The 10,915-nt window shown below is 43.0% G+C and overlaps 1 protein-coding gene across 1 annotated transcript; it reads right to left on the bottom strand.

Annotated features, from left to right (window-relative positions):
• Nucleotides 1-2,503: 2,503 nt before the first annotated feature.
• LOC130362739 (cingulin-like protein 1) lies at nucleotides 2,504-9,894 on the bottom strand. The gene is made up of 3 exons (XM_056567688.1): nucleotides 7,532-9,894; nucleotides 4,482-4,698; nucleotides 2,504-2,751 (listed from the first exon to the last, which is right to left on the bottom strand). The coding sequence occupies exon 1, from the start codon at nucleotides 9,883-9,885 to the stop codon at nucleotides 8,692-8,694; it is 1,194 nt and encodes a 397-aa protein (XP_056423663.1). The 5' UTR covers nucleotides 9,886-9,894; the 3' UTR covers nucleotides 2,504-2,751; nucleotides 4,482-4,698; nucleotides 7,532-8,691.
• Nucleotides 9,895-10,915: the final 1,021 nt, after the last annotated feature.

The following is a 10,915-nucleotide window of genomic DNA, read 5'->3' as shown; positions in this document are numbered from 1 at the left end:
ACATGGCCTTCAATTCCAGACAAATTCTCTCTCAAAAAGCCCAATGGCTCTTCTGAGCATTGTAGTTCGCCAGCAGAGCTCTTTACATCCACATATGGGGTATTTCCATATTCAGAAGAATAGGGGTTACAAATTTGGGGGGGCTTTTTTCCTATTTTCCCTTGAGAAAATGAAAATTTTTTAGGGTAACACCAGCATTTTAGTGAAAACATTTTTCTTTTTTCATATCGAACACAAAATTCATCAAACACCTGTGGAGTGTTAAGGCTCACTATACCCCTTGTTATGTTCCATGAAGGGTGTAGTTTCCAAAATGGGGTCACATGTGGTATATTTTTTATTTTTTTTGCGTTTATGTCAGAACCACTGTAAAATCAGCCACCCCTGTGCAGATCACCAATGTAGTCCTCAAATGTACATAGTGCGCTCTCACTCCCGAGCCTTGTTGTGCACCCATAGAGAGCTTTACACCCACACCCAGAGGTATTTCTGTACTCAGAAGAAATTGCGTTACACATTTTGGGGGTCTTTTTTTCTCTTTACCTCTTTTGAAAAAGAAAAGTATGGGGCAACACAAACATGTTACTGTAAAATATTTTATTTTTTTACACTAACTGGCTGGTGTAGACCCCAACTTTACCTTTTCATAAGGGGTAAAAGGAGAAAAAATAATTTGTAACGCAATTGCTGCCAAGTACGGAAATACCCCACATGTGGCCCTAAACTGTTTCCTAGAAATATGTCAGTGCTTCGAAGTGAGAGAGCACCATGCACATTTGAGACCTAAATTAGGGATTTGCATAGGGGTGGACCCAGATGCAAGCATTACAATTGCCTCTGCTACCAGAAATGTTCTACGCCAGTGATTCCCAAACAGGGTGCCTCCAGCTGTTGCTAAACTCCCAGCATGCCTGGACAGTCAGTGGCTGTCTGACAATGCTGGGAGTTGTTGTTTTGCAACAGCTGGAGGCTTCATTTTGGAAACACAGCCGTACGAGACGTTTTTTTTATTTTTATTCTCTCCTTTTTATCTCCTTTCAGGTGTGATTTTTATATTGCCCTCACCTGTTACTTGCCCCCAGGTGAGTTTAAAGGAGCATCTTATGCTTGAAATAATCTTATTTTTCACAATTTTGAAAGGGTGCCAATAATTTTGTCCAGCCCATTTTTGGAGTTTGGTGTGACATTACGTCCAATTAGCTTTTTTTCCCTCCCTTTTTTGGTTTAGTTCCAATACACACAAAGGGAGTAAACATGTGTATAGCAAAACATGTGTTACTGCAATCCTTTTCTGTAAGAAATACTTCATTTTCTAGAAAAATTTCAGGGGAGCCAACATTTACGGCCATGACTGTATAACAAAACATTTAAAGCATTACAATCATTAAAATTGACTTTTGACATGCCGCACAGATATGTCAAAAGTTACGATTGGTCTGAGTTTCATTGCTGAGACCCCTCTGATTGGTAGTTATAGCTGGGCCCTGTGTACATTCTTGTACTCTAGAAGAAATCTGGTTGCCACTGCTAACACATATATATTGGTCAAACAATCAATATATCAGAAGCTTGTTTCTCAGGTGATGGGGGTGGATCCAATATAGCAGCGGTCCAAAGGTGCTAGGATGATGACAGAAAGTAGACTAAGTGTTTGCACAGATTAAGATACAAAAGGCATCCTGCACTCACCGCTTAGACGGTAACTTTAGGCTCCAATCGTGAAGGTAACCGGAGAACCGGGCTGTGAGAACTGCGTGGGGCACACAGAGGTGACTCCCGGTCTGATGGGCCCCATTATAGTCAGGATTACGCAATTCCATATTTTTTATGAGATTTGCGCTACATCTGATTTTTTTTCTAGCTTTTTTAATACATTATACTGTATGATAAAAATAAAGTGAAAAGTATAACTTGTCCCACAAAAATAGGCCCTTAAACAACTTTGTCAGGTCATGGAGGGGTTAAAAGTATCGATAATCATATGTTGTATTCATAGATGCCTTTACATTTCCTTAAATGGGCACTGTCATATACAAAAACCTTTGATATGTTGTAAAGCATGTAAAACTAATAGGTTTTGCAATTGCTTTCATTAGAACATTTTCAGTATTTCATAGTTAAAAAGCCAGTCAAACAACTGCCCCCCCTGTCTGCTTGGACACATACTAGTCCTGCTGTGTCCATGCATCATCACCTATGTCATGGACACACTTCCTTGATTGACAGCTGTGAGTGCAGGACTCACACCTGGAGGAAAAATCCTCCCACTGTCAGCATGTGTCCTGCTACTGTCAGTGAGGACATGCTGGGAGTTGTAGTTTAGCTAATGCTAGGGGAGATGTGAGCAGACAACATACTGAGGGAGGGGGCGGAGACCTGAACTGTGAGGCCACGCCCCCTCCCTTTGAGAGGAATTCAGACTAGTGAGGTAAATTAAAAGTGTAATAAAATTATAAATAAAGGTGCTAGACACATAAAAATGAGATGTACATGGTCAGGATTAGGTACTGAGTGATATATTTTGTTGGATCTGATGGATACACTTTAAAGGTAATACACAGTATTGTAAAAGTCACAAATGTCAACTATAAAACCAAGAGCGTATACACGATGAGAGAGAAAATAATCCTATTCCCATCCCAGAGACGAACGCTGTGACAAGGTTACTGAAATCCAATTTGCATGGAAGATGTTCCGTTCCATAAATCACAGCAGTAAGGAGACGCGTTCACATGACTTCCCCGAGAACTGCTGTGCAATAAAAAAGAAATTAGCCTTTTTATTAATGTGACAGCTTTCTTTGTTCATTCTTTGCTTTTTTCTGCATTGCAGCTGTCTTGGCAGCCAAAGGGTTATACAAGGCTGGCAGCATGTGCGTCCTTTAGGAGAAGCAGTGCTGCCATCCTGTCACTACATTATATAGAAGCACTAATTGGAATGACACGGGTTCTGCCCTTTTTCACGTCCCAGGTTTGTGGAGACAGGGCTGGTATGATTGGATGAAGCGGCTGGAAGTACCACCCTGCCAGCATCCTCTCCTGTCTGCAGTGCCAGCCTACACATCCTTCCTCTGGCGTACTGCAGGGACCTTGTGCTAGCATTCTTCTCTCAGCACCGCACCTTCTTCTCTGCACAGGTAACCTTACAGCTATTAAACATATTACTGTTGGCTTTACTGCATGTTCTTTTACCAAGACTGCGTATTATATGACCAAGTATATAGCAATTCACAGAATGAAGTCCGAAAACAATAGAAAACTTGTACATTTATAGTAAATATCACTTTCTTACTATATTTATTACAGATGTTGTTGTTTACGGTGCTTGTTACTGTTCTTTATCTTTTCTAGCTGATATCAGACAAGATGAGTCGGGGGTATTCAGAGAACAATAATTTTCCCTATGACAATAACCAGATGGTTTTGGACATGATTCTGTATTCCCTGGTGGGGGTCCCCCAGCCTATTAACTGGGACAGTGTTGCAAGACTTGTTCCGGGATATTCATCTAAAGAGGTAATTGTGTTTTGATCTATACGGGTATTGGATTTGTTAAAGGGGTACTCCATTGGCCGGCGTTCGGAAGTAAATGTTCCGAACGCTGTTTTCACGCTGCGGGGTCGGCCATGCCCCCTCGTGACATCACAGCCACACCCTAATGCAATTCTATGGGAGGGGGCGTGGCCAACTCCGCATCGTGAAAACAGCGTTTGATGCTTCTTGGTTAGAATTTGCCACTTCTACAGCTATGAGGAATGAGATACTTGCCTGCTACTACTTTACTACTGAACATTTACTTCCGAACGCTGGCAGGTGGAGTACCTCTTTACCATGAAACAATTCTTTGGAAAATTCTGAAAGCTAGAAAAAAGGGAGTGATTGATGCTTCTTGGTTAGAATTTGCCACTTCTACAGCTATGAGGAATGACATACTTGCCTGCTACTACTTTCCTACTTAGTATATTTATTTTCTGTATTACTTTATGAAGCTCATTTGTTCTATTATACATGCATTCATCCAGTTTGGGGGTGCATTGAAGTTTGGACACCTTTTAGATCATAGGAGCTAAGGTTATTAAAGAATATCTCCAGAACTTCACCGTGCTCTCAGATCCTCATCCTTTTGTGAAACCGTTCCCTTCTAAGCACAGCAGTCTCTATTTCAGACCTCACCTTCTTACTGATCTTTAAAGGGGTATTCCAGCTTTATACATCTTATCCCCTATCCAGAGGGGGCGTGGCCGCGACGTCATGTCCCATCTCGGAGGCAGCACCTGGCACAGAATGCTGGGGGCTGCACCGAGATCGCGGGGGTCTCCAGTGGCGGGTTCCCTGCCATCATACATCTTATCCCCTATCCTTTGGATAGTGGATAAGATGTATAAAGCCGGAATACCACTTTAAGTTGTCAGCATGGTCTTCCATGAAGCAGATCAAGTGAAGCTGAAGCTCGGTCACTCTTTCTACAAGTCTGGTACTCACAAAAGCTCTGATCATGAGCAATTGGAGTCTCATCCACAGAGTCTGTCATATTGGACAGGATAAATAGCGCGGCATGCAGTACTGTCCCTCTCGTGAAAAAGATGGACACCACAACGGAACTTAATGGATCCTTTCACAAGTCAGCATAATCCACCATATTCTGTTGGTGTCCATTGTGTGAAAGAGATAGGACGTCTTCGTTTTTGTCTTTCTACTCCTGTGACAAAACAAGAAAACAAATGTGACCATGCAGATGTGAACAAAGCCTTACATTGGTAACTCCTCCCCTTTCAGTACACTTTTCTGGCCACGCCCCTCTCACACTACAGACAGGGAAAAAGTACCTACCTGAATCAGTGTAAAGGCTGCTGTGATCACAGGACTGTATTGAATAGTGAGATGTCTAGACAGACACTTACAGCTTGCAATTTGATTTGGGTAAGACATTCAATTTATTTTACATCTGTCTATTTATATATCTGTGTATTTATCTAGTCATATCTAATTTTCTAATTTATTTATCACCTCCTGCAGCTGACATCTGCAGAAGGGCGGTAAAGGGCTGCAGGAATCCAAGTCTTCTCCTGTCTGCCTCATATTGCAATGAATGAAGTATGCAGCCTGTATTTTTGAATTTTTTTTCTTTTAGATTAGGAGCATATATTTATTGACAGTGGTGCTTATTCTGAAATGTCTTTTTGTGGGTCATTGAAGGAAATCCATCTTTTACATAATTACGTTATAGCTGGTGGTCTATTCAAAAATACAAAAAGAGCCCATTTCAAAATATCTTTTTTAGGTCCTAAGTGCTGCATAGCTGAATAGTCTGATATTTCCATGGGCAGAATGTCACGCAGGAGAGGCAGGTAAAGTACACAATTTCACAGTTATTTTCAGTACAGCAGTAGCATAAAACTGAAGCACCACAAAAATAGATCAGGCTATAGATACTATGTCCTATGGCCACCAAAAAAGAGGCCACAAGGTAACCATGAATGAAAGAATCAATGTAACAACTTTATTTAACATATATAAAATTGACATACAGCATTAAAAATTCATAAAGGCAAAGACAGTATCAAGAAAGAAAAGATGAGGGGTATACTCCAGAGTATCCAGGGCAGGTAGCAGGGACACAAACACTGAATATATGGTAGCCTAAGTATAATTCAATCAAGGGTGGCTGCATACAGCAAGCATGGATATATACATATAAAGCCACTAGTAAACACCATATAGAGATAGCATAATGAAAAAGCATAGGTACTGTATAGGAAACAAGTTGTGCACCCTATATGGAGATTCCTCACCTCAGTCCCAACCGCCCGTTTGCTTCGTCAGGGGGCGTGTATACACGCCCCCTGACGAAGCAAACGGGCGAAAACGTGCGTTTGGGACTGAGGTGAGGTATCTCCATATAGGGTGCACAACTTGTTTCCTATACCAATGCCTCATCAGGGGGTGTATACATGCCCCCTGACTAAGCAAACGGGCGAAAACGTGCGTTTGGGGCTGAGGTGAGGTATCTCCATACAGGGTGCACAACTTGTTTCCTATACCTATGCTTTTTTTTTTTTATTATGCTATCTATATATGGTGTTTACTAGTGCCTTTATATGTATATATCCTTGCTTGCTGTATGCAGCCACCTTTGATTGAATCATACTTAGGCTACCATATATTCAATGTTTGTGTCCCTGCTACCTGCCCTGGATACTCTGGAGTATACCCCTCATCTTTTCTTTCTTGAGACTGTCTTTACCTTTATAAATTTTTAATGCTGCATGTCAATTTTATATATGTTTAATAAAGTTGTTACGTTTATTCTTTCATTCATGGTTACCTTATAAAACTGAAGCACGTGCAGACACCAGGGTCCACAGTAAGGTTATAGCTGTATCCATGCTGTGGACCCTGGTGTCTGAACCTTCTTCAGTTTTTATGCTACTACTGCACTGAAAAAAGTATGGAATTGTGCATTTTACCTGGTGAGTGCCTCTTCTTCTTCTCATTATGGACTTGTTTCTTAGAACTTTGCATTCTGTTGAGAGCTGTTGCTCTTAACCCATTAGTGTGTGGAAGACTTAGTGCTTATTTGCATAATACTTTGGAAAAATATAATTTGCATAATAATTTGGAACAGGGTGTATTGTATCTAACATAGTAACATAGTTAATAAGGTTGAAAAAAGACCAGAGTCCATAGAGGTCAACCCTAATGTCAACCATATCCCTAATGAATCCCTATTGAGTTGATCCAGAGGAAGGGAAAAAAAAACTCATACTCGAGGTAAAAATTCCTTCCCGACTCCAAATATGGCATCAGAATAAATCCCTGGATCAACGTTCTGTCCCTATAAATCTAGTATACATAACCAGTAATGCTATTACTCTCCAAAAATGCATCCAGACCCCTTTTGAACTCTTTTACAGAGTTCACCATGACCACCTCCTCTGGCAGAGAGTTCCATAGTCTCACTGCTCTTACAGTTAAGAACCCCCATCTGTGCTGGTGTAGAAACCTTTTTTCCTCTAAACGTAGAGGATGCCCCCTTGTTATAGATACAGTCCTGGGTATAAATAGATCATGGGAGAGATCTCTGTACTGTCCCCTGATATATGTATACATAGTTATTAGGTCTCCCCTAAGCCTTCTCTTTTCTAAACTAAATAACCCTAATTCTGATAATCTTTCTGGGTACTGTAGTCCTCCCATTCCCTGTATTACTCTGGTTGCCCGTCTTGAACCCTCTCCAGCTCCCCTATATCTTTCTTGTACATTGGTGCCCAGTACAGTACACAGTATTCTATGTGTGGTCTGACTAGTGATTTGTACAGCGGTAGAAATATTTCCTTGTCGTGGGCATCTATGCCCCTATTGATGCACCCCATGATTTTATTTGCCTTGGCAGCAGCTGCCCGACACTGGTCACTACAGCTAAATTTACTGTTAACTAAGATTCCTAAGTCCTTTTCCATGTCAGTTGTCACAAGTGTTCTCCCATTTAATACATAGTCCCACCCTGGAATTTTCTTCCCCATCTGCATTACCTTACATTTATCAGTGTTGAACCTCATCTGCCACTTCCCAGACCAAACCTCCAACTGTAAGGATTCCTCCTTGGGGATTAGCTCCGGGATCGTCCTTGACCACGCCACAGGATGCGTTTCTTCTCAATAAACCAGCAAACAAACGTTTATAATGCAAATCTGGCACCTTGCCAGTTTTATTAGACAGGTTGCAGGGAAAGAAATAAACAAAAAGCAGGAACAAAACAAAATCCTAGACCGTCTGGTCACTGACTAAACAGATCAGCTTGTCCTGACTAACAACCGCTGAGCTTCCCTCAGCCGGTTAAACATATGTCCCCTGCAACCTTCTACTCACAATTCATGGCAGTCTCTTTGAGCCTCTCATAGCTCGGGCTGTGTACTCCTCAGCAGGCTCTGTCTCTTCCCTACAGCCCACATGCTGTCTCCTAGGAAGAGCCCCAACTATTCTGTTCCTTTTCCTTTTAAACACACACTTTCCCTTCCTGATACCTCATTAATCAGGCCACAGGTGGAGCATTCTGCAGAGATAGCAAGGGAAATACACCCTTTCCTTGCCACACTGCCACATATCCCCCCCCCTCTGCTCAGACCACCGGGAAGGAGCACTTGTATTCAAAAGGCAGAGTCCAACTGCCTTTCCTTTTCCTTGAACAACTACGTCCAACAGATTTTGAGGCACTTGGCTTCCTTCATCAGTAGATTTTATCTGCACCACTTCAATGGTGCACCCTTCTTTCATTCGCACTTTCATCAGCCACCGAGCACAAGACTTTTGGTCACCTTTGACAAATTCCTTGTAAAAAGCTCCATTCATGTCACACCTTTCCAACACCAGGTTCTTCATCTTGGTCTGTGCAGTGCTCTGGACTCTAGGTGCGGACAAGGCAGATGCTCTAGGCCATTGTCTTCTTCTGTCACTGGTATGACCATTGCACGAACTTTGCTGGTGGCCAACCGAGCCTGTATCACCCATTTGCAGGTCTTCTAAGTCATCCTCCACAATTTCAGGAGGCTTCCCTTTAATGCACCTGTCCCTCTTCTCCTTGAGACGGACTCTTCTCCAAATTCTACTTCTGCGGACTTTCTTCCAGTGTTTTCTAATCCAGTGCCTCTCAGGGTTTCCACCACGACCCAGTCTTCTATCACAGTGACTTCTATCACATTTTTAAGGACTCTGCTTTCTTATTAGCCCTTTCTTTAAGGACACCGACTTTCACAGGCTCATTTTTAGGCTGAAAACTCTTGGCTCCTTTAGCCAGTTTTTCACCTGCACCTTCAGATGTGTCACTAACTTTACTTGCAGCTTCTGCAGTTATCTCTGGTTTAACTTCTACCTCAGAGAACTTCTCTGCCTCAGAATTTTCACCATGCAATGTTAATATCTCTGCAGCTTCAGAGGACTTCCCATATGGTTTCACCTCAGTCTCAGCTTCAGAGGACTTCCCATATGGTTTCACCTCAGTCTCAGCTTCAGAGGACCTTTCATATGGCTTCTTCTCATGGTCTTCAGACTCTACTGTTTCTTGAGTCCATTGTTCAGACTCCGCCTTTTTTAGAGAAAGCATCCCTGTCTCCAGTAGCTTTTGCCTCACAAGCAGTTTTTCTTCTTTTACACGGACGGCTGTGGCTTTTGCCTCAATTTCCATCTGAGACACTTTTAACCTCTCGTTAGCCAGTTCTGCTATAACTTGGTCACGACTTTCTTTAAGGACCTCCATGTCCCCTTCCAGCTTTAAACATTTCTGCTGCTCACTCTTGAGCTTAGAAGAGTTCTTCTTCTCACTTTCCAGCAATTCTGTCAAGTTTTTGACAGTATCCTCCAGGGACAGCAGTTGTTCTCTCATCTGCTCATTGTCTTTATTCAGTTGCGCCATCTTGGACACTTTCTGCTCATAGACTTTTAGCTGAGCCTCTTGTTCAGAGAGCTGAGTACCCAGTGCATCCAAGGCAGCTGTGCGAGACTTAATATGCGTTTCGTTCTGCGCCTCCAGGCTCTGCACCTTATGAGCCATTACCACTTTCTCCTTCTCCAGCTCTTCCATGGCTACCAACTTAGCCTTGTGATCACTTTGTAGAGCCAGATATGCCCCACACAGGACATTCACTTCTTCATCCTTGAATGAGATCTGCTTGGCCAGAATCTCCAATTCTCTCTCCTTGCTGGTCATAAGACCCTGGGAGCGGGACAGTTCATCCTGCAGAGCCGCAAACTCACTTTTGTGGCGCTCCATATCTTTCTGCAGCTGAAGCGTTGCTTCCTGCTCTTTATTCAAGTCTGCAAGCGTTTTTTCTTTCTCCTCTGTCAGGTGATGAACTACTTCTTCCTTTTGAGACAATTTAGCAGAAACCATCTGTAAGGTTTCTTCAAGGTTCTGGATCTGCTCCCTTTTTTTACCAAGACCAGCGCGTTTTTTTCCGAGATCTCTTACTTACAGCGGTCTCCTTACTCTCGCTGCTGGACCTTGTGACATTCTCTTGTCCTCTGACAGTCACCTGTGCTTGGCCTGTCTCTTCCTTCAAGCAAACTCGTTCAGACTCTTTTCCACCTTTAGGAGTAGTCTCCCCCTTTTCAAGGGTCTTGGCCACTTGGGCTTCAGGGTAGTTCCTGGACAGTCTCTCTGGACTGTCTCTCTGCTCACTGGCAGACTTCTCTTTCACTTCAACATTGTCTCTCTGCTGCCCAGCAGAAAGGTCTAGGGCTCCTGGGTCTGCAACAACATCTGGTCCAGTGGTTCGACCTTCCTGGTCACGATCCATCTCTGGTCCAGACATCACATCTCCTTCACTCAGGACTCTGTCTGTGACAGTAAGCTCAGCACCCAGCTCCACATGTACTCTCTTCAGTACTTCTGCATTATCCACAGACATCTCTGTAGCTTCTTTTCCAGTCACCTCTTCCAGATGACCGCGCAACTCTAGCCCCACCTTGGGCTCATCTTCAGCTGGCGGATGGAACCCATGTTCCTGTACCTGATCCGTTTCTGGTTTCACTGAAGATTCTGTTTCAGTCAGAGGCACACTTGTCACTTGAGTCACTGGATCCTCTTGGAGTTGACTCACGGTCTGGTCTTCAGCTCCCCCAGCAGTCTGGCAGACCCCTATCTGACCTACATCTAGTAACTGCTGACACTCCCCATCCTCAGCCTCTGCTGAGTAACTCTCCTCTAATGTGTGATGCAAGTCAAGTGTTGTGGGCCTATCAGGTGTTCCTGCTCTAGTCACCTGACAGTCTTCCCATAATTGTTGAAAAAATTGAAAATCCGTCCCCAGTACTACATCATACTCCAAGGAGGGCTCTATTGCAACCTTATGACCTATAGTACCATAGGGAGTAGAAATACAGACATTAACCGTTTTATAACCCCAAATACCAGCCTGCAT

Source organism: Hyla sarda, chromosome 3 (genome assembly GCF_029499605.1).
Source record: "Hyla sarda isolate aHylSar1 chromosome 3, aHylSar1.hap1, whole genome shotgun sequence".
Lineage (NCBI taxonomy): Eukaryota > Metazoa > Chordata > Amphibia > Anura > Hylidae > Hyla > Hyla sarda.
The sequence above is the reverse complement of the archived record's forward strand: the minus strand, read 5'-3'. Positions and strand labels throughout refer to the sequence as shown.

Bases quoted from the DNA above. Each gene is read 5' to 3' on its own strand.
- LOC130362739 (XM_056567688.1), bottom strand. From the start codon at position 9,885: ATGGTTTCTGCTAAATTGTCTCAAAAGGAAGAAGTAGTTCATCACCTG.